A 24,489-nucleotide genomic window follows, 5' to 3' on the forward strand; every position below is an offset into this window, starting at 1 on the left:
TTAATCACTGCGTAGTGCGTGTAGGCCATTGCAGTCAGCCCTGGTCACGTTGGGTACTGGCAGCTTTACTTTCTTGAGAATACGGATCGTTTCGCGCCATATTTCATCCACTGCTTCAGCACCTCTGGAGAGCACTTATTATTTCGAAGATAGGGGTGCCCCACAGCAAAGGTACGAAGTTAAGTCCTTTATTAGAAGCAGACACTGCACCCGTAAGGTTGATGACCGTCTGTTCGGAAGATAAGTATCCACAACGTGTTGTTGGTGGAAAGGCGTCTGAACTTTCCTTTCCGCTTTAGTTTGTTCTGTGATTACTTTTAATGGGAAACCATAGCTGCGTCGAACTAATCCCAGTGGAAAGCTGTGAGCATACATGATAATTGCTGATGCAAGGCTACATAAGTGCCTGTCTACTTGCATAGAACTGTCACCTAGTGTTCTGTACCCTTTCTGACACGACGAAGTAACTTCCAGCAGGTGAGGGTGTTCCATTTGATGGGATACCATAGCAGGTCGTGGAATTGACTTTTCGTCACGGCAGCGCAGTAAAAAGACTAGCGAAAAATTAGCCTTCCATGTGAGAGACGTAGCAGAGTTATTTAGGCACACTCCTATGTCTTCTTATTTTGTGTAAAACGTCCAGCATCAGGATCAGAAGGATGGCGTTTCAACAAAAACCCCGTTAGCTCTAGCAGCTGAAAACCTCTTCATGGGGAATTTCTAGGATATTCCATTAGGCACAGCGTCATTAAGGGCTATTCATTAGACCCCACAGGCGTGAGAAGACTGACAAGTTCTTGGAATATTTCAACAGCGCAGACAGCAACATCCAGTTCATCATGGACGTCGAAAACGACAATCCATTGCCGACATCGAAGATCACTGAGAATTGGAGACATTAGAGTTTACTTGCAGGATTACCAGCAATCGTCCTTCCCTCAAAACACTCACGACAGGAACAGGAAAAAGGGTGAAGAGGAAGCAAGTGACAATAGTACACAGAGTACGTTAAGGTGGCTTACGGAGTATGGCTGTAGGTGTAGAGGCAGAAATAGGATGGTGAGTGTGCATGGTTAACAGTTGGAGTGGCAGCTGAAGCAAAGACAACCCCCGTGAACGACGAACAACCATTCAATCAAAAGGTACCTAAATTTTCTAGGTAATAAAGTTTCGAGAGGCATTCTAAACACCCTAAATGGAGGTGACTGTCACGGATCCTCGTCAGGGGAAGAACACAGGTCCAGCGTAGTGCCGATTTTGAGGGTTAACGGCAGTTTTGCTGCTCTGTCCATGATGACGTACCCGTAAACGTGGCTTTTAATCTTTTGTTACTTCCTATTTATGATCACATCCTTCACAGATCTTGAAAGAATATAATCTGCTCTCTCACAACCATATGAGTCACTCGAGCTGGTAACAGAATTATTGCCGGCCATGGTGGCCCAGCGGTTCTAGGCGCTACAGTCTGGAACCGCGTGACCGCTACGGTCGCAGGTTCGAATCCTACCTTGGGCATGGATGTATATAATGTCCTGAGGTTAGTTATGTTTAAGTAGTTCTAAGTTCTAGGGGACTGGTGAGCTTAGAAGTTAAGTCCCATAGTGCTCAGAGCCATTTCAATATAATTATTCATGTCTTGAGTTAAAACGGGTGAGGGTTACGTGTGTCACAGGGGTACTCTGATCAGATAATAGCAAACTACGGAGGTAAAAACAACGCACACACCAGTTTTGCCTTGGTTTACTAAAATAATATCGAAAATAATTTAAAGGCAAATAATCAGCTATCCTTAAAACAATAATAAGATCTCTGTCAAATTAACAACACAGCAAACTGCATGCTGAATTGTTTTAAAGTCAGAAATCAACAGCCTGTAAAATTTTTGCATCTGCGTTATTTATTTCGTTTCGTCGTTTCCTACGCTCTGACTGAAAGCTGCAGAACCCCAGAAATAATGAGCATAGTGGAGGCGAGCCGGTGCGATTAGCAATTCCAGGAATGTTGTCGGCCGCGTGGCGGTCAGCGCAGGTAACGAGATTAGCACAAGAGATAACGGCGCGGCATTCATGACTGCGTGTCGCAAACACGGCTGCAGCTGCTAAACTTCAAAACAAAGCACGTCAACGCATGATGAAAAGATGAGATGTGAATAAAAGCAGAGGGAGGCCGCGTGGCTATGGAACACGTAGACTGAAAAATAAACGATACCTGGCAGACATTGTATAAACGTAAGAGGAATGTTAGACGTACCATTGCCTCTGTCGTTCCTGCAAGTTCCGTCGCACGCTGGCCGCGACTTCCAAAGAAACAGGGACCTGGCGGTTGGGTGGGTGGGGGCGGCTTGTTCACGCACGTCACCTCTACCACGGCGTCTGCCGTTACGCTCCACGTGTCTTGCACTACTTTGCTATGCAATGAAAGTCAAAGAATTTGGCAGAGAGAAGCTTGTGCTTACGTTTTTCTGTCAATCAAATAGCTACCACCAGGTTGTTCCAAGAAACATATGATGATACTAATGGATGATTTTCTATATTGCTTAGAGATATTTAGACGAGGGATCTATTGCGTCATCTTCAGAATAAGTTCTTACACCAACTGACCAAGTGTATCCGGACACCTATTGGTGAAATTTAAAATGAGATGTGTCCACTCTTCGCCTTTACGACTGCTTGAGTTCTGATGGGAACATTTTCGACGAGGTGTCTGAATGTCTTTGGAGCAATGACAGACCATTCTCCTTCGAGAGCCGCAGTCAAAGACTGTAGTGATGTGGAGAGAAGTCGGCGTTCTAACTCATTCGAAAAATATTCCATTATACTCTCGTCAGGACACTTAGCAGACCACTCCATTTCAGAAATGTTATTGTCCACAAACTTCTGCGTGACAGGGATCGATTGTCATGCGGATACAAACATCGATAGGGTTAGAGCTATTACGCTACTGTCCGCTTTAACCCCGGCCGCAAAATGGGATCGTTTGCTCCCAAATTCTTAAGGACAGTAAGAAAATTACGAATAACGTCCCCATTCCGTAATACGACCTCCTCCTTTCTTGTTGGCACTACGCGTGATGGCAGATGATATTCTCTAAGTGTTCGCCAGACCCAAATTCTCCCATCGGATTTCTATAGGACATAGCAAGATTCTCCACTACAAATCACTAGTTTCCACTCAAACTCTGACCGATGGCATCATTCTTTACATCACCTCAAGTGTCACGTAGTACTGACTACCCAACTGTGGGGCTATGAGGAGTTGCTCGACCAGTGTAGCCTGTTCTACTTCATTCCCCACCCACAGTGAGTGTGGTAGGTGGTGGACTGCTGGTAGCATTTTGAAACACATGAGTGATTCTTTCCGCTAATTTCTTACAACCACCCTCCGCAGTGGTCGATGGTCCCTGGCCGTCAGTATACGAAGTCTAGCTGGTCTTGGTATTGTTGTGATTGTTCCTTTTGTTACCGCTACACAGTTACAGTGCCAACAGTCAACTCGGGCAGTTTTACAAGAGATGAAATGTCCTTGGTCGATTTGTTACTCATCTGAAAGTCAAGTACCATTCCACGTTCGAAGTCATTGGCCTCTCACAAACGACCCGTGTGTTGTTAATGCCTCTCTTCTACCAACACAATACTCCGTGTGTCCTCTTATAGTCGCAGGTCCGCCTCAGATGACGTGAGGTGGTGAATTTCGTATTATATAGGAGTGTCAGCATGTTTTTACAGTCTGGAGCCGTGCGATCTCTACGGTCGCAGGTTCGAATCCTGCCTCGGGCATGGATGTGTGTGATGTCCTTAGGTTAGTTAGGTTTAAATTGTTCTAAGTTCTAGGAGACTGAGGACCTTAGAAGTTAAGTCCCACAGTGCTCAGAGCCATTTTTGTTTGCATGCTTTTCGTCAGACTGTGTATTTCCTTGTTCAACGCTGTCTGCTCTTTTTTGACATATGGACAAGGTACGTTTCCGAAGACAGGTCGGAAGGCTTAGCTAACTGCGGAATTCACACTTGCTAGAATGGCGATGCAATTTAATTCCGTACAAATTGGTCGATTAAACGCAACTTTGAAGACAGAGATCGAACAGGCTTTACATTACGTATCGTTAAACAGTGAGGAGCCCCAGTAAGGGGAATTTGTGTCTACGACATTCCTTCGTATGTTCTGCAGTCGATGAGGTTACCAACAGCTTTTCAGCTTGCTGATGAATAAATATGGAAAAAAACTGTATGCGCAATTGACTCTGCCTGACAAGAAAAATAAAGCACTTGATGGGGTTGACAGGGCATCTGATATCATTTCAGTGATTAGAAAGTCAAACTTTACATAGAACTTGATACAATGAGACCACTTACCAGTATAAAGCTGCACCGCCTTTAATCTGGATGCAAGTACTGATTCAGTTGGGAAGGATGTCATAAGGCCGTTGTATCATCTCCTAACGCAAACTTGCGAGGAAAGCTCGAACACGACTGTTACAAGTGATCCTTGAAACCTGGGATACAGGTGATGGGAAGGAGCTGACGTCCGAACTGACACCACACGTGGTTTATTTATTTATTTATTTATTTATTTATTTTTTTTTTGTATCGACAACATACCTTATGGGCTACAGGAGTACCTCAGCAACAGGCAGGCAGTTAACAGGGACTGGTCCCATGTGTTGGGAGCATTGTCCAGTTGAAAAGTAGCACTGCGATACTGTCACATGAGAGGAAACACTTGAGGACGCAGGATGTCCGTGACGTAGCGTTCTGTCGGCAGAATTCCCTCTGTCATTACCAGCTGTCATCTGAAGCCACATCCGAATGCTCCCCCTACCACGACACCAGCAACGACATCGCTACGCCTCTACGAAACACAGGAAGACCGGGACCTTTCCCACGGCCTCCGCCATGCGCAGCGCCGTGCAGCGATTCATCGCTGAACACGGTTGCGACCTTCTTGGCGTCACGGCAGTACTCCGCAAACGGCTGTTTCTGTTGTTAATAGTGACCTACTCCTGCGTTCCTAATTCCCTAGTCCGGCTCCTTCTAGTTTCTAACCAATAGTGCACGATGAGACACATTGTGGCAGAGTTTCTGTGACTTTGTAAGTAGGAAGTTTAGGTTTTTATGTTGGTAACGTCACTTAGCGCCCTGTATGAAAATCACCGACTGTTCTGTGTGAAATCTGTGGCTGGTTGGCATTGTTGGAATATTCGGTATTGTAGTGCTGGATGTGAACAGTGCGTGGCGTTGTGCAGTTGGACGTGAGCCGTATATATATATATATATATATATATATATATATATATATATATATATATATATACTCCTGGAAATTGAAATAAGAACACCGTGAATTCATTGTCCCAGGAAGGGGAAACTTTATTGACACAATCCTGGGGTCAGATACATCACATGATCACACTGACAGAACCACAGGCACATAGACACAGGCAACAGAGCATGCACAATGTCGGCACTAGTACAGTGTATATCCACCTTTCGCAGCAATGTAGGCTGCTATTCTTCCATGGAGACGATCTTAGAGATGCTGGATGTAGTCCTGTGGAACGGCTTGCCATGCCATTTCCACCTGGCGCCTCAGTTGGACCAGCGTTCGTGCTGGATGTGCAGACCGTGTGAGACGACGCTTCATCCAGTCCCAAACATGCTCAATGGGGGACAGATCCGGAGATCTTGCTGGCCAGGGTAGTTGACTTACACCTTCTAGAGCACGTTGGATGGCACGGGATACATGCGGACGTGCATTGTCCTGTTGGAACAGCAAGTTCCCTAGCCGGTCTAGGAATGGTAGAACGATGGGTTCGATGACGGTTTGGATGTACCGTGCGCTATTCAGTGTCCCCTCGACGATCACCAGAGGTGTACGGCCAGTGTAGGAGATCGCTCCCCACACCATGATGCCGGGTGTTGGCCCTGTGTGCCTCGGTCGTATGCAGTCCTGATTGTGGCGCTCACCTGCACGGCGCCAAACACGCATACGACCATCATTGGCACCAAGGCAGAAGCGACTCTCATCGCTGAAGACGACACGTCTCCATTCGTCCCTCCATTCACGCCTGTCGCGACACCACTGGATGCGGGCTGCACGATGTTGGGGCTTGAGCGGAAGACGGCCTAACGGTGTGCGGGACCGTAGCCCAGCTTCATGGAGACGGTTGCGAATGGTCCTCGCCGATACCCCAGGAGCAACAGTGTCCCTAATTTGCTGGGAAGTGGCGGTGCGGTCCCCTACGGCACTGCGTAGGATCCTACGGTCTTGGCGTGCATCCGTGCGTCGCTGCGGTCCGGTCCCAGGTCGATGGGCACGTGCACCTTCCGCCGACCACTGGCGACAACATCGATGTACTGTGGAGACCTCACGCCCCACGTGTTGAGCAATTCGGCGGTACGTCCACCCGGCCTCCCACATGCCCACTATACGCCCTCGCTCAAAGTCCGTCAACTGCACATACGGTTCACGTCCACGCTGTCGCGGCATGCTACCAGTGTTAAAGACTGCGATGGAGCTCCGTATGCCACGGCAAACTGGCTGACACTGACAGCGACGGTGCACAAATGCTGAGCAGCTAGCGCCATTCGACGGCCAACACCACGGTTCCTGGTTTGTCCGCTGTGCCGTGCGTGTGATCATTGCTTGTACAGCCCTCTCGCAGTGTCCGGAGCAAGTATGGTGGGTCTGACAGACCGATGTCAATGTGTTCTTTTTTTCCATTTCCAGGAGTATATATATATATATATATATATATATATATATATATATATATATATATATAATGAGTTTTGACCACTATTAAGATAAATCCACTGTTTGTTCTCCATCACAATCTTTCATTTGCTAACTGTGCCTATCAGTAGTTAGTGCCTTCAGTAGTTAGTCTTTTGTTTAGCTGGCGGTATTGGCGAACGCTGTATTGCAGTAGTTTGAGTAATGAAGATTTCTGTGAGGAAAGTGGTTCATGAAAGGTATAGGTTATTGTTAGTCCGGGCCCTTCTTTTCTAGGGATTATTGAAAGTCAGATTGCGTTGCGCTAAAAGAAATATTGTGTGTCAGTTTAGTGTTGATCAGAGTAACTAAAGAGAGAAATGTCTGAGTACGTTCAGTTATGCTCAGCTGATTGAAAATCAAACAACAGGCATTTATAAATTTTTCTAAGGGGGTCTTTCAACTTCATCTTGGATGGCGGACAGAGATGCGAATGGGTTACGATGTGTTTGGGGATCGGCGATCTTCACTTGTATTGGCCCGACGTGGTCAGTATGAAGTTCGAGGACCAGCATGCCAGTCTTCAAGTTCGCATGTAGTCCAAAGTCGTGCCGTTATAACCAAATACGCGAAAAATCTGGATACTGCACAGTTCGACCAATCGCCGCAATGAGGCTTCTGTCAAACTATTTGAAGCTCCAACAACGTCACCTCGGACGAATATGAGGCCTCTTGGTCTCCTCCAAAACGATAGCATCTGATGCTGCTCGCGCCCCTTAGGTGCCTTACTAGAGCTGGTGACAACACTACACACAAACAACATTAATGCCCTCTCTGGTGGCCATTCTACTCGTCACGTAGAAATTATGTACTCTCCGACATTGGCAGGCAATGTACGTATTACGAATACCAGTACTCACCAAGACTCTTTTATGGAAGCAGTGAATGCATACGTAAAGTAAACAGTAAAATTTATCAAGGAAGCGTCAGTTATCAGGACTTTACTTCTTCGTTCTTTCCTTATCTTCATCCAAGACGCATAGTGGTCCAAGAGGTAAAAGTAATCCCATTATGTAACAAGAGTTTAGCACTCAAGCTCAACGAAAAACATCTAACTTCATTAAAATATAAATTGCCAGCTTGAGGAATCAGGAACATTTAGTCCTCAAAAACGGAATTACGATCCGATCACTGTTATGATACTGCATATGTAAGCAGATATCTTACACCTAACTTTTAGTACGACTTGAGGCTTTTCCGCTCAATAGCGGAATACGGTGCACACATTGCTGCGATCTTCATTAGTATGGAAAACAAACTGCACTATATGTCTACTAAATATATTTATTATGCATATCTAAGCGGAGGAATTGTTGGTTTATTACCAATGGAAAAAAAATTGTAGTTGTAGAAGTAGCTGATACACTGTATTATAGAATATTTTTCATGAAAAATTTATTAGCTCATTTTGACTACAGTCATAAAAATTAAAATCCACTATGAAGAATACGGTATAACATTTCAACTCATGATTAGTCTTGACCTAAAGTTTTTGTAACTGCACATTAATATTAGATAAAAAAAAGTTCAAGTACGTCACTTCCTGAGTTAGAAATGATTGTTGTTCATTTAAAATGAGGACGTAATGCTCTGAATAAATACTAGCTGTGTCATGGAACTTCTCCTTCGTACACGTCGACTTCCTGTGGCACTTTTAAAGGAGGGCAGTGTTTGCGACACGCACTGGTGATCGGCTGGAGACACTACCGAGAAACGTGACATCGTCTCAGGTACGAAAGAGCTTCACTAAAATGTCCCATCCGATCATCAACATCTAGATTCTCTGAACTTTTCCCGAATCTAACTACTGCACACGCTTGGAAAAGATTTCCTGCCCCAAGAGTATCAGCGCAAGTATTGCGTCTGTATTGTCCTCCTCGTCGGCGACGTAAAGTCCCAGATCTTTTGTCCTCCTTCGAGTCCAGCTACCTGGAGGGTGGGGAGGCGGCTCACGTGATGACGTGGCATTACGAGCCGCTGGGTTCGCAAACAATTCCTCGTTATCTCGCGCGTTCCATCCCCTCCACCGCTGCCACCAACCCATCCCCTTCCGGTACCATTACGAGTCACAGCTGCAGCGATTGAACCCGTAGACAGTGGACCAGTTACTGGAGTGACACGGAGTGAACCAGTGTTCGATTGACGGAGCGTCACTTAGTGTCGTTTGTTCTGCTGTGAAAGCCACGTTGGAGATGAATCCGCAGTCTACTTCACACGGAGAATCGGACGAGGAGTGCTCGAAGGAGAGTTCGTCGGCAGAAGGGCAGGCGGCACCTGCTCCGAGCTCAAACTACATGGTTTTCGAAGTAAGTGGGCAGCGCGCTGTCCGGTATTCCTTACATTTTGGTGACTATTGAGAAATGTACTGCATAGATTTCGCATTCGGTTAGTTACGTCAGTAACAAAAATCAAGTAGTCTATGATTCTCAACATGGTGATGTACGCGTTAACAATAATCTCTCTATTAATTTGTCGTCGGGTTCGGTTCCCGGCGGGGTCAGGGATTTTCTCTGCCTCGTGATGACTGGGTGTTGTGTGATGTCCTTAGGTTAGTTAGGTTTAAGTAGTTCTAAGTTCTAGGGGACTGATGACCTTAGATGTGAAGTCCCATAGTGCTCAGAGCCATTTCAACCTTTTTTTTTTTTTTTTAATTTGACGTCGCCTATCCAACAATTTCTGTTTCTTTGTAATAGTAGGTATAGTTTCTCCACAAGTCACGCAATAAATTTTCTCTCACTTACACTACTTTTACTGCCTCAGGCAGCAAAACGGGCTCCGTGGTTGTTAGGGTTTCTGTCTATTTTTGACAAGAAGAGCACATTATAACGGCATCATTTATGAGTTGCCTCATATGTTTAGTCTGGACCAATATTTAACGTTTGATCAAACCGACAGGTACATGGTTTCTCACATTCTAGGCGCCCTTCGGTGGCATTACCGTTCACCATATCGTAACTCATTTACGCAGAACGCATTTTTTTGTTTTTTTTTTTTCTAATGAAATGCTTCACGTCCTGGAACGTATTAACGATACGAAAATGGAATCTTTAATAACGCACTTCTGTATTTTGTGGTCCCTACAAAACGATACTGTCTGTGTGTCATGTAAACACTCTTTCCTTCTTCTCTTTCATTACTTTTGTGCAGACTGCTGATAATAAGCTTTAACATAACAGTAGCACTGAATGATATGTGATACTCGAAATAATGTAATACATGCCAAAATTTTAACGAAAGCGAGGGCGCTTCTTAGACTGCATCTAGTCGGTTCGTTTCATGACTATTCAGAAAGGAAAAAAGAGGAATTATTCTCAACGCAGTGAAGGAAGTATTAGCAACCTCTTCATAAAGAACTTTGGAGTCCTTTTCGAACAATTTCTTTTTGTCTAATTTTTTTTCGTAATATTATTTAATGTCTGATCATGAAACTCATAATAAGTTAATGCGCATTTACTTTAATTTTCATAAATTCTGGCTGCAAGACGGACCCCGTAATTTTTATCGTTCCACGGTTCCTGTCTATTTTAGGATTATGGAACACTTTTTGCATTGCTGTCAGTACTATTTGTACTTTGCCCCACCTGTTTAGTCCTGATCAGTAGTTAGTCTGTGTCTTTCTGATAGAGGGAATCTGAAAATGAGAACATTCCAACAAGTGTACGTTACCAGCATTTACGAACACGTGCGCAAATGCCCTGTTTGCTTCAAGCGTTCATTTACGTTGTACTGGATAAGTTTTCACTATTCCGAGACCTGTAAGAAGATTATAATGTTGACGTTCACGTTGTGTCTTGGTTTGAGAACCATTTTATGACTGCCTCATCATTACATTACGTATATCTTCTGGTTAGTCTCATACTGCGTTGCCTCCGGTTAAGGGCTTCATGCTGTAAGGATGGGTCAGGAAAAGTTACTATGATAAAGTTGTCTACCGTTATGATGTGGTAATGACTGGAACTGAAAACTTGCAGCCTTGTCCCACTGGTAGCCCATCTTACCAACGAGGCCGCTGCAAAACTTTTTTGTTGCTAAAAACCTATAAGTGTTCTTATGGGGAGATCGGTGACGGTCTCTGATGACGTTACCACTGACCATTCCATAACTCATTTTCGGAACGGTGTTGTTTACAACGAAATGCGTTACGCCTTAATCGTATCAAAATCAAAGTTTTCTTATTTAAATGAGACAAAAGGTTTTTTTTCTTTTTTTTCACTCTGTGTTAACCCGGCGAGGTACTTGCGTTCTCCTACAGTTCATGTTGCTATCTTCTCTTCTCTCGGCTGACAACCGTAAACATGCTGTCTCGCCACACCGTCATTACATACCAGAAGCATAATAAAGAGTCGACAAACACTATTGAACAGACGCCTACTGCTCACGTAATTTATTTCAGAACATAGCGCCTGGTTCACAAATCTGCCGCCTTCACAGCTGGCTCATATTCAGCAGCGCAGCTCCTGTTGTTAACTTCACTGCTGTATTGTAGTATTTCAAAGGTCGGTGGATAGTTGTTCAAACAAGTATGTTACTTCACTGTAGGCAGCGGACTTGAGTGAGATGCAACGGTGCCGGAAAAGAACAGAAAAGGTGGAGGGGACATGTAATTTAATTGCACTTCCAGGCAGTACTTTTGCTACTCTCAAGTTTTGCTTGGTACGATATAGGAATTAATTTCGACCTGAACGGTGCTCCGACACCTCCCAGAATTTTTTTCTTTGATTCTCTGGAACAAGTCGGCACCGTATGTTTAAAATAGTACGTTTGTATTAAATCGCAAAGTACTTATAATTTGCCTGTACATATCGGTATCCTTCGCGTCGACTGTATTTTGGTTACGCCTGCGAGCAGCCTCAGAGATCTCCAGTATAACTGAAATAATATGAGCTCCGTTCATACGATGTGATGGGTAAATAACATCTTTTGTTTGCGACTGTTCATTATAAATCCAAAATCTAAACTTTTGACTTTCGTCACTGGGTGGGCGGGGTGTGTTTCGTTGAAGACGTGAATTTTGACACCTAAACCTTTAGAAAGACCTGCTGCGTTAAAAGAAAGTCAAATAATCAATGCTAAAAACCGCAGTTGAGATAATCATACGTTAATGAGTGATTACAAATACTGACATTGTAATTTAATCACTGAAATTAATCAATTTGCAGTCGGCACCTCATGTGCTGTACATGATATCTTACATCATTCGAAGGTACGTCTTACGTTTACAAAAATCATTTCACAAAACATTTGACAGTTTGGTATCATTTTATTCCAAGGTTTGTTCAGTAATTATGGAATAAAGTATATTTAAATATCGATCAGTCTTCAATTCTTATTAAGAGCATACAAAACAAGAAAAAAAGAAAGAAATGTATGCCGTGATTTGATTTTGTTTGAGACATAATTTTGGTAGCTAGTCTTTGTTTTCAGGTCTAGAACGCATGCTAGTAAATTTGAGACACCAACTGTCCAATTGCCACTCTTGGTTTCGCTATGAAAATTCGGAAGAAAGTCCAATATGTAAATTCTAGTGAGCCTTATTTTAGTTCCACTCAAAGATTTGACCAATAAAGAAACTGTGTTTCATTAAAACCACCTCACCTGTATCATTACACATATACTGCGTGACGGACGATTTCTTTTGTTAAAAATCTTCAGGTTGCCGAGTTGTGCTAAAGTCATCTGGTTGTCGCAGGTAATTGTAAGGACCAAATCCAACACTAACGATCATAAACATTCTGCCGTTCGCATAGCGGAACTATGGCGAGCAGACACGGCATGCTGCGTGTATAAACTGAAGGTGTTCAACAAACTAACCCGTTCGTAACACAGTAAATGTGTAATAACACAACCAAGCTGATTTTTATTCATCGTTAACAACCGTTTCAAATTTAAGTCTGACGTACGGAACCCCCAAATAATTCTAGACTACGGCTTCTCTGGCTGATTAATAATGTTGTGGGTGGAATAACGCTTCATTTACTTCAATGCTACGTGTGTTATAAAATTTGTAAGACTGCGAAGAAAAAATACTGGAAGGTGGTTATACGGGGGGGGGGGGGGGGGCGTTTCGTCAGTTCTACCAGCAGTGGAGTTTCACTCTGCTATGGTTCTGAACCAACGTCCGTATCTACATCTACTCTATACTTGCTACAATATATTCTGTTCCACAGGCGAATGGCATGAGAAAGACAAAGTCTTCTGGTGAGCTGACATTACTTCGATCTTCAAGTTGCAGTCCTTTTGCGAGGTACTTGTAGAAGAAAGTAATGAATTAATATGTTACCTGACCCTCATTGCAAAGAAAATGCCGCGGCGAACAAAATTTTGCGAATCAGCGACATGAATCCGGGTTTTCTACTGGTCACGAGTAGTCGCCTTAACGATTAGGCTGTTCCAGGAAGCCTCGAAAACTGATTCTGTGTTGATTACATTGCAGATTAAGCATTTCTGAACAGTTTGCTTCCATATCGCTCTATGTCATTCCATCTTCACTGATTTCACTGTAATTGAGCACACTCATTTTATTTCAGTGAATGTCGTTCGGTTATTATTGGGTATTACACTCGCGAAGTGTTTCTCAGTGAACCAAACGCCTGTCGGGATTTGACGACCGTCTCGTGCTTGCCAAATGAAACTGTGGCGAAACGCACCGCTATTCCGGGGACCTATCTTTGCTATTAATCCTACCTGATAAAGACCCCAGGCGGTCAAGCAATACTCAAGAATCTCTAGACCGGGAATTTTGTTGAAACTTTTCTAATGAGTTTAGAGTCTGCTTTTCATACAACTGATTTACAAGGAAATTTCTCTGTAGGTCGCTTATGAGGCTTTCTCGTGGTCTGTACTTGTTACTGTTCCCATTTATTGATCGTCAATCGTGTAAACATGCAATACTGGACCTTTGGACACATTTGTGAGTAGCTGTATTTACCTACAAATGGTTCCAATGGCTCTGAGCACTATGGGACTTAACTTCTGAGGTCATCAGTTCCCTAGAAGTCAGAACTACTTAAACCTAACTAACCTAAGGACATCACACACATCCATACCCGAGGCAGGACTCGAACCTGTGACCGTGGCGGTCGCGCGGTTCCAGACTGTAGCGCCTAGAACCGCTCGGCCACCCCGGCTGGCATTTACCTACAACTTACCAGCATTTTGACTTCCCTATATACAACAGCATCGCTCCGAACAACCTCACAGCGCTTCCGACATTATCTTCCAGATTATACAGGCCTACACGTATACCGAAGGGCCAAACAGTTCCTTGTTACAACAAAAAAAGTATGTTCGACGTTTGTTGCAGTGGATTGGGCGATTGGTATGGTTTGCGCTTTATTCACAGTGACGGCGTATCCTGCTCTGTAATAGTAATCATTCTGTAATGGAAATATCGCCACTCCAAACCTGAGGCGTAGTCTGGCAAATTTCCACTTATCACTGGTCTTTAACGAGTTTAGATGTTTCCTGGTACGACATTCACTCCATTAGCATATTTGTCACGACTGATTTTTATTTAATTTTCAAAATTTTTTGGTTGCTTCAACACCTCAAAATCGCACAATCGTATACCGAAATGATCAAAGTGGTGGGTACATTATGGTACAGAAGTCAGATAATTTTAGCTGAGATCAATTGTGGCTAATACCTTTGTGGATTTTGTTTGAATTTTGAGAACGTCGTTCCAGAGCGAGGCCACGTCGCTACTGAGTACAGGTGTGCCACTACTCTGCTGACAACGCTAGTTGTGTGACCAGTGTATCGAGCGACTGCTTCTTAACGGAATTGAGTCTGAATAATTGATTAATTCCTCAGGTGTAGCGTTAGCAACTGGTTTGCTAAAGAAAGAGTAGCGCGTTGGATGTGACAATTTATAAACGTATGAGATACAGAATGGTGCACTTCGTTAAGTGATGAACTGATAACTGTACTTGAAACTTTCATGGTAGTTGACAGGCTTTCGAAATCCACTATTTACTTAATCACGAAACGCCTTTTGATCTCTTTGGCCATTACGTGGCAGCTGAAAGTTGTAACCTAAAAATTAAAAAAAAGGACGTGCGGCATACACGGATATTACTGATACAGATTCAGAATTCCAGACTGTTTACAAGGGAAAGCATTACTTTTAATGTATTCTAAAATCGTCTATTTGACAAAAATCAAAAGATAAAGTTGAATTTATTATAAGAATTTAACATCTGCATAACTTAATCTTAATGTAATGAAAAGAAAAAGGAAATTGTGCCTGATGATTTGAAACTAATATCTCATTCTGTGTCATACGTTTATTGATTTTTAGTACTTTCGTTAGTGTCATGTTTATTATTTTCTTGACACTTGTGTGTAAAAAGTTGTTCTGTAAAAAGTAAATCAGCGTTTCCTGCTGTGCAGGTTTTCTCTCGCTCCGGATAACCTAAATTCCGCAACTGTACACGACTCACTGACTCATACGTTTCCACTGTTCTCGTAGAAGATTTTTATACAAACCACTCTATTCCAAAGATTTCTCTGTGTCTTTACTGTTCAATAATAATGTAGCTCTGTTGTTATTATTGTAAACTGGAGGTCTCTGGTAGCGTGACTAAGTTATTTACTGAAATTCTGCGAACGTACGGTATAGCACACTAGTTTTTGCTACTACAGAATGTTTCTTGTTGGCCAGCGTATGGCAGTAGAGTACTTTTATGCATTTTACTTTTTCATACAATTTTATCAATCAGGTCGAAACTATAGACATTTTTTAGAGCGTTAAGTTTGTTGTAATTCAGATTAGAAGGCGTATTGGGATTAATTTATTTTATTTTCTGTGTCCAGAACACACATTACATCTAGTATAATTCGACTGTAATAAAATTTAAGTTTAAATATGTTTTGCCCATTCATCAGCTACACGAATGGTCTTATAACTTCCTAGCTGTAAATCTAGCTGGGTACACCTTGTGCTGAGGTTCGGGCCCGTCTTTAGGTTGTCATCCGTTTTGGCATCCCCACAGTGGCGTACTGGTCCCCCATCGAAGTATACCCATCGGGCAAGGTAATACTTGCAATTTGAGACCCTCATCTTCAGCCTGTTGAGGGCCTTGGAGGCTGGGAAGGGTTTTCTACTTCCAGCCAGAAGTTCTTCCTTCAGTTACAAAGTAAGGTTTTGTGTTGTCTCTTTCCATATCTGAAGTCTCCTATCTTCGATGGTTACGTTGGTAGGCATTGACTTCCAAAGGTTGCTCTTTCTTCTCTGAAGCCGCCTCGGTTGTTGTTCCCGTGTAGAGGTTCAAATGGCCCTGAGCACTATGGGACTTAACTTCTAAGGTCATCAGTCCCCTAGAACTTAGAACTACTTAAACCTAACTAACCTAAGGACATTGCACACATCCATGCCCGAGGCAGGATTCGAACCTGCGACCGTAGCGGTCGGGCGGTTCCGTACTGTAGCGCCTAGAGCCGCTCGGTCACCCCGGCCGGCCAGTGTAGGGGCTGACGATTACCTGTCGTCTACTTCTTCCTCTCCACCTCGGCAACTGCCCGCCGCCGTATACAGGGGGAGGCATACCTATGAAAGGGTAGATGTCCTGTGTCACTGTGTGCTTCAGACATCCTGATGTGATGAGGGATGACTCATTTACGGCCACATCAACGTGTTTCACGTAGGCCGAGTTCTTCCACACAGGCGCGCCATATTCAGCTGCCGAAAAAATAAGTAAAATGGCTGTAGCTCGAAACACATGTGGGTCAGCACCCCAATTTGTGTTGGTCAGGTTAGTGCGGTTTAAATGGCTTAGTTCTGTCCAACTTGGAGCCTACGTATCTGGGGGTATAGCAGTGCTCTAACTCTTGCCTCTTGCAACCAACATGGAACTTTCTTTTGGCAGAAATTGCAAACTTGCGTCTGTGCTGGATTTGGTTTCAGTTCCTTTTAGTAACAGTAGTCCTCAAGTATTCCAAGGCCGCTTGTGAATTTCTCCTCCACTTCCTCGAACCTGCTCCCTTGAGCAGCCACGGCCGTGCCATCAGCATTTATAAACTACCTTCCATCGGGATGCGTTGGCTGGTCTTCGGTGTATACACTGGAGAGCAACGGAGCTAATGCACTGCCCTGAGCAAAACCATTTTCTTAGGTTCTTCACCTACAATTTTTTCCCTACATGGTAACTTATAAACTCCTATTCTCTAGTACACACTGCAGAAATCTTGAAAATCCAAAATCGCTAGACACCCGGTAAGCATTATATATCAATTTACTGTGGGTAGTAGTATTACAGGCTGCGCTGAGATCAATGAAAACCGCACTGGACACCTTTTTCTTCTTTCCTATCCACCTCCAGTGTACTGGGTTAAATTAAAAAATTTTCCTCTGCATGAGAGACCTGATCTAAATCCGATTTGTTCACGCATTAGGATCTCATTTACAGGTTTTGGATATGCTATTCAACACCATTTTCTTGAGGGCCCTAAACAGGTGGCAACGCAAAGATACTGGGCGACATGGCTTAACGTCTACTGGATCCTCGTCTGGTTTTAATAAGGCAACCACTCCTTCTTTTCTCCAGGCACTGTGGATCTGCTTAGTGTTGAAGCAATTCATCATTACGTCCGTTAGCCACATAAGAGATTTTGGCCTAAAGCGTCTTATTTCTTCGGTACTTAAATCGTTTTGGACGGCTGCCTTTTATTTTTCATTGGAATGATGGTAATTACATGAGCACATGCTCCATGGAAAGGAAAGCTAAGTTTTGATTACTTCGTGGATGTTCGAGCTTTTAGGGATGGTCTATAATTCTGCTAAATCGTACTTTAATATTAAAGACACTTACAAAAGAGTCTCACAGCTCTATTGCGTTTTTAAGTCCAGGGCGTTTGGAATTTAAAATATTGTAGTAATGTATTAGATCGTCTACTGGTATCGATCAATAACCTTTCAACGTCTTCCACATACGTGGCCCAGTATTTAATTTTGTAATCTGTGCCTTAGCTTTTACAACGTTTCCTTAAGTTGTTAAGCGCGAAGTCTGGGATAATTCCTTGGAAAAAGTCAAGGTCGATTTCCTCTCCAGTTCTCGGAAAATCCGAATTCTGGCTACATCGCTCATCATCTACGGGACGTTCATCTCCATAACCTTGCTTCGAGCTACGATCATAGACGACAAGTAATACTTTTGTTGCAATCTTTCGTCAGTCTCAGTCAACAGAAGTTGGTGGACGTTTTGCTGTTTCGTGTCGCTCTCAATGATACGGCTAAAATAATAATCATCGTATTGAGAGTGGTGTCTTTGTGTTGCATTCAGGTACCATTGTTTACTGTAGTAATACACACGATTTTTCAAATTTTGAGTGTAGACTTACAACTACAACCATAAATATTTTGAATACTCGGTCTTTAGATAATTGTTTGAAACAAGTCTGAGGTTGAAGTTTGAATTAATAAATCTCGAGAAATTTGTTGTTTTACATATAGGCACTGGAGGCGTGAATGTGCTGCTGTACCCCGCAAGCCATCTTAGATGTGTGGATGAGGAAGTAACAAGTTTCCTGAACCTTTTGTAACGTTCGGAATGTCAACAACAAACCTCTCCATGATGCACAGCGCCTCTCTTGTAGCGTGCGCGACTGGAGTCCGCCTAAGCACGTCCTTAACATTCTCATGCTTGGTAACACGATCCTGTGTACAGAAGTGCCGCATTCATTGGATCTTTCCTAGCTCTTCTGTTACTCGGATCCACCTTGCGACAGTGGTAACGCCGATTTCCATCAGATCACCGAAGGTAAGCACTGTCGGGCTTCGGTAGCAGTTGGATTATTCGCCGTCCGGGTCTGCTGAGTGCTGCTGGCAAGCGGGGTACACCCATCCTTTGTGAGGCCAATTGAGGAGTTACTTGACTGAAAAGTAGCGGCACCTGTCACGAAAACTGACTGCAGCCGGGAGAGGATAACAGGGTTACCAGTCGGTACCGTTGGACCCTCATCGCCTCTTTCGGACGTTTCTTTTTTGTCATCTTGTCTTTCAACTAGTTATAGATCTCGCCATACGGGTACTCCTACTATTTTGAGGTTGTTACTGTTGCGAGTGATTTATCGACAATAACATAACAGTAATGCGTCTCTTAAGCTATTTACGCTCAAACCGTTATGTTATTTACGTTCAGCGTAACCTGTGAGTCCATCAGAAGGTTATCTCTCACATCACTGGAGCCATTCTACAGACAACAGCATCGTCTGCGAACAGCCTCATGAAGATTCCGACGTTATCCAATGGATTATTTACGTTTTTATTATAGACAGTAGTTGCCATTTAACACTCCTTTCTGTTATCTCCGAATTAACATCGCCGGCCGTGGTGGTCTCGCGGTTCTAGGCGCGCAGTTCGGAACCGTGCGACTGCTACGGTCGCAGGTTTGAATCCTGCCTCGGCCATGGATGTGTGTGATGTCCTTAGATTAGTTAGGTTTAAGTAGTTCTAAGTTCTAGGGGACTAATGACCACAGCAGTTGAGTCCCATAGTGCTCAGAGCCTTTTGAACCGAATTAACATCAATATCTTTCGTTAAGAACCAACTATTTGGGTCTACCTGCTTTGTTTATCTCGTGTCAGACACATACGTAAAGCACAGTTTATAAAATTAATGACAGATAAATACAATGTAATCTTTGACCAAAATTTGGCCACTCCCATTGCTTTTCCCGTTGCCTGGTGAAGATCTTCTTCTGTGGAATTGGCTGAATACAGTCGACACTCACGCATTTGTCTTACAATTAGTTCTTCCCCATATTCACATTGGGTTTTGTTTCTTTCAGTTTATTCCCATTCTGCCTGGTTAGCCCGTGATCCGCCCAGTCCAGACCTCAGCCTATTCAATAACTTCCAGTTTGGGCAATTCTCTTCATGACCAGTGATAAAGGTTCTGTAAATCTTTTCCAACTAGAAGGGTGGAATGTCCCAGGCCTTCATAGTTACAGCCTGGCGTCTTCATCAGTGGTTGCTATTACTCTGATGTTCTGAGGAAATTTTTTCTCAACCGTAGTTGTTGTGGGCAATGCTGTTGCCCATGCGCGAGATGTATTTTTCCTGCTCCAGCTACGTTATTTCGCTATTTTATGCGGTTTCTCTTCGAACAGGAGGTGGTGCAAATCCTGCAAGATGATAGAGCCATTCGTCTAGAAATTACTTCAAGTAGCCTGTTATAATTCTGCACGGGCAATATTCACCTGTCTGGCATGTTTTGACATATCCCACACAATACAGTCATACTCTGCCTGTTAAGGAAGTCCTTAATCCAGTATCATATCATGCCTGAAACTCGGTAAGCTCTTACCATGGTCCCGGCGGAGGTTCGAGTCCTCCCTCGGACATGGGTGTGTGTGTTTGTCCTTAGGATAATTTAGGTTAAGTAGTGTGTAAGCTTATGGACTGATGACCTTAGCAGTTAAGTCCCATGAGATTTTACACACATCTTACCTTGATCATTACGCGATAATACAGAATGGTATAGAATGTCTTCCTAAAATCTAGGAACATGGCATCAACCTGGGCGGCTATGAAATTTAAACGTTGCTCTGGATTCCGTTCACGAATAGATGGAGCGCTTTGCCATTACTCTACTAGTAAACAGACGTCAGTTATGTAGGCTTGTAATTAAGCTAATTTGTCCAGTGAGCTATCTTGAAAACGAAAGTGACTTGTGCTTCTTTACAGTGTCTTGACGTCCATCGTCGTTACAGCGACCTACCATTCACTGGTACTGGAAGGGACGGAAGTCCTCCCACATAATCTCTGTATAATCTCACATGTATTTTATCCGGCCCAGATGTCATTTCACTGTTCAGCGAATGAAGCTGATTCTATATTCCCCGATTACTTATCTCAGTATCTGTCATCTCAGCGACCGTGTGATGATTAACAGAAGATAACAGTTTATGGTCTTCCGCTGTGAAACAGTTTCAGATTACCTAAGTCTTTCGTATTTTTGTTGTCATACTAACTTTACGTAGGACCAAAACAGCATAGGATCGTTAGTCACATTAGGTGGCAAATGTTTACTTCCGAATTCATGTAACTTCTCACACTGCTCCACTTATGCTCATTTTCCTTCGTCCATATCGACAGAACGTTAACGCACCTCCTCTCCCAGCCATCGCCTCTCGTTTTATCTCCCATCACGTGATGCCACTCCTGTTTGGTGGCTTAGCCACTTACTTGCCTCCATAATGGCGCCGTGTTCTTCCATTGCAGTTAGAAAAGTCTGTAAGTGCGGTCATTCCATCTGCTTACATAGTCCTCATTTCTCGACTCCAATTATGTTTCATTAAACAACGTCACCCCTGTTAGGATGTCATTTCATACCAGAATACGTCCCATTATTTTCAAAGTAAGTCCCGTAATTTTTAAGGGAGCCCCCTCACTTCGACTTCGCAGCTGCACGGAGTTTTGCGCATGTGTAGTTAAATTTTTTATTTGATGTAGACCACTACATTTAAAACTCCAATGGGTCAAGTTGTCTCTCATATTTTATTCGAATGTCACCTTCTGACAAGTGTTTGCTGTCTAGCTTTACTGGCGCACGAAATTTGCTCCACAGTAACGAAGAGAAAGGTCCTACGTTTTAATTTATAGCATCTGAAGTAAGAAATCTTGCTTGTGCAGTTTTGAAATAGTTCAGAGTACTTACTCCAAAATATTCGAGGTGATGTGTTGAATGTTTCCTTTGCGGGTCGATATGCGTAGACTACCTTGTAAGTAGCCTTCAATCCCATGTTGTTTTTCACATATTGCTGCATTTAATGTTTTCTAACTGTTCTGACGGTATCCTGAGACATACATATTACGCCAGTGTTGCTAATTAGATGCCACTATACAATTTTATCTGACGGCTGACACTGCAATTCCACGCTAAATGAGTTTGTTTACTGGAACATTTTCTAAATAACTGCAAGCTCTTTTGTGCAATTGTAAAGTCGCATGTTACGTAGCTGTTGGATAGGAACATACTTCAATCAAGTTGCGTGGCCGTTGATATTTAGTTGTCCCTCGAGTCTGCCTCATTACCGTATGATCCTAGAGAGCAGAAATTGTTTATACTCCCATTCCATATGGTCTCCTGCCTGGAAATGGTTCTGTTCTCTGTTCGAATGTCTCAGTTGGCTGGTACTTTAGTAGCGAAAATGTCAAGCGGAGTTCAGCATTAACGTATATGCCACTGGACCACGTAAAAGAATCACACCAAACAGGTAACCACAACAGGTGGCGTTTTCCGCGTCAGCATTATTCCCACACAGGACACTTATTATTACTTTTCTGACTGTAGCAGTGCGTGCTTCGTGATTAGCACACTAATTATGCAGCAGCCATAGAGTAAGAAATCCTCCTGTTGTCTTGGAGAGATCAATAACTTTGCGTGCGTTTCAACATGCGAGAACGAAATAAAATCGGATGACCATTTACGAGTTCATGATTTAAGGAAAACTTGTTGTATTCTCAGTAAAAGTTAAGAAGAATTACAGAGAATTTAAGGACATGTTGAATGGAATGAATTATCTAATGACTATAGAATATGGATTGAGAGTACAGTGAATAAAGACGAAAGTAATGAGCAGTATCATAAATGAGATTAGTGATAAATTTAACATCAAAGTTAGGGACCCCGCAGTTGAAGTTATAGGATTCTTCTACCTTGTAGTAAAACAACACCAGGCGGACGAAGCAAGCAATAAACATAAAGCAGACCATCACAGGCAAAGAAGGCATTCCTTACCAAGAGATGTCTACATCTACATGGTTACTCTGCAATTCACACTTAGGTGCATGGCAGAGGGTTCATCGAAGCATTCATACTACTTCTCTACCATTCCACTCTCGAATGACGCGTGGGAAAAAGGAACACCTAAACCTTTCCGTTCGAACTTTGATTTCTCTTATTTTATTATGATTATCATTTCTCCCTACGTTGGTGGTTGTCAACAAAATATTTACACATTCGGAAGAGAATGTTGGTGATTGAAATTTCGTAAATAGATCTCGCCAGAAAAGAAAACCACCTTTGTTTCAGTGACTGCCACCCCGACTCGGGTATCATATAAGTGACACACTTACCCCTACTGCGCGATAACACGAAACGAGCTGCCATTCTATGCACTTTTTCGATGTCCTCCGTCAATCCTACATGGTAAGGATCCCACAACGCACAGCAATATTCCAGCAGAGGACGGACAAGTGTGATGTAGGCTGTCTCTTTACTGGGTTTGTCGCATCTTATAAGAGTCCTGCAAACAAAGCGTAGTCTTTGTTTCGCCTTCCCCACAGTATTATCTATGCGGTCTTTCCAATGTAAGTTCCTCGTAATTGTAATTCCTAGGTATTTAGACGAACTGGCATCCCTTAGAATTGTGCGATTTATCGAATACCCTAAATTTGTCGGATTTCTTTTAGTACTCATGTGGATGACCTCGCACTATTCTTTGTTTAGTGCCAATTCCCAATTTCTGCATCGTACAAAATTCTCTCTAGATAATTTTGTAATTGGAATTGATCGTCTGATGACTTTGCTAGATTGTAAATTACAGTGTCATCTGCAAACAATCTAAGGGGACTGCTCAGATTATCACCTAGATAATTTATGTAAATCAGGAACAGCAGAGGAACTATGACACTACTTTGCGGAACGCCAGATATCACTTCTGTTCTACTCGATGATTTACCGGTTATCACTACGAACCGCGACCTCTCTGAGAGGAAATCACGACTCCAGTCACACAAGTGGGACGATACTCCATATGAACGCAATATGAAAATAGTTGCATGTGAGGAACTGTATCAAAAGCTTTCTGGAAATCTAGGAATATGGAATCGATCTGAGATCCTTTGTCGACAGCACTCATTACTTCATGGGAATAAAGAATTAGCTGTGTTGCACAAGAACGAAATTTTCAGAATCCGTGTTGGTTATGCATCAATAAGTCATTTTCTTCAAGGTGATTCACAATGTTCGAGTACAGTTTACGCTCCAAAATCCTACTGCAAATTGAGGTCAGTAATCTAGATCTGTAATTCAATGGGTTACTCCTATTTCCTTTCTTGAATATTGGTGTGACCTGTGCTACTTTCCAGTCTTTAGGAACGGACCTTTCGTCACGTGAGCGGTTTTATATGATTGCTAAGAAAGGCGCTATTGTGTCTGCATACTCTGAAAGAAACCTGATTGGTATACCATCTGGACAGGAAGACGTGCCTTTCTTAAGGGATTTGAGTTGTTTCACAACACCTAAGATACCTATTTTTATGTCACTCATGCTAACAGCTCTTCTGGTTTCAAATTTGGGAATATTTACTACACCTTCTTTCGTGAAGGAATTACGGATAACTGTATTTAGTAACTCAGCTTTAGTGGCACCATCATCTATCGCTATCGCGGGGTGACGGTATTGACTGTTTTTTGTCACTGGTGTCGGCCGGGGTGGTCGAGTGGTTCTAGGCGCTAGAGTCTGGAACCGCGCGACCGCTAGGGTGGCAGGTTCGAATCCTGCCTCAGGCATGGGTGTGTGTGGTGTCCTTAGGTTAGTTAGGTTTAAGTAGTTCTGAGTTCCAGGGGACTGATGACCTCAGATGTTAAGTCCCATAGTGCTCAGCGCCATTTGAACCATTTGTCACTGGTGTACTTTACATAAGACCAGAATCTCTTTGGGTTTTCTAACATATTTTGAGACATTATTTCATTGTGGAATCTACTCAAAGCATCTCG

At 43.1% G+C, this 24,489-nt stretch overlaps 1 protein-coding gene across 1 annotated transcript in view; it reads left to right on the forward strand.

Moving 5' to 3' along the window:
* The first annotated feature begins 8,890 nt into the window (after nucleotides 1-8,890).
* Nucleotides 8,891-24,489, forward strand: part of LOC126285041 (uncharacterized) — a 28,350-nt gene continuing 12,751 nt past the window's right edge. The window contains exon 1 of the mRNA XM_049984366.1: nucleotides 8,891-9,073. Coding sequence (XP_049840323.1) covers nucleotides 8,960-9,073 — 114 coding nt within the window. The 5' untranslated portion in view covers nucleotides 8,891-8,959. The remainder of the gene's footprint in view (nucleotides 9,074-24,489) is intronic.

This window comes from Schistocerca gregaria, chromosome 1, assembly GCF_023897955.1.
Source record: "Schistocerca gregaria isolate iqSchGreg1 chromosome 1, iqSchGreg1.2, whole genome shotgun sequence".
Lineage (NCBI taxonomy): Eukaryota > Metazoa > Arthropoda > Insecta > Orthoptera > Acrididae > Schistocerca > Schistocerca gregaria.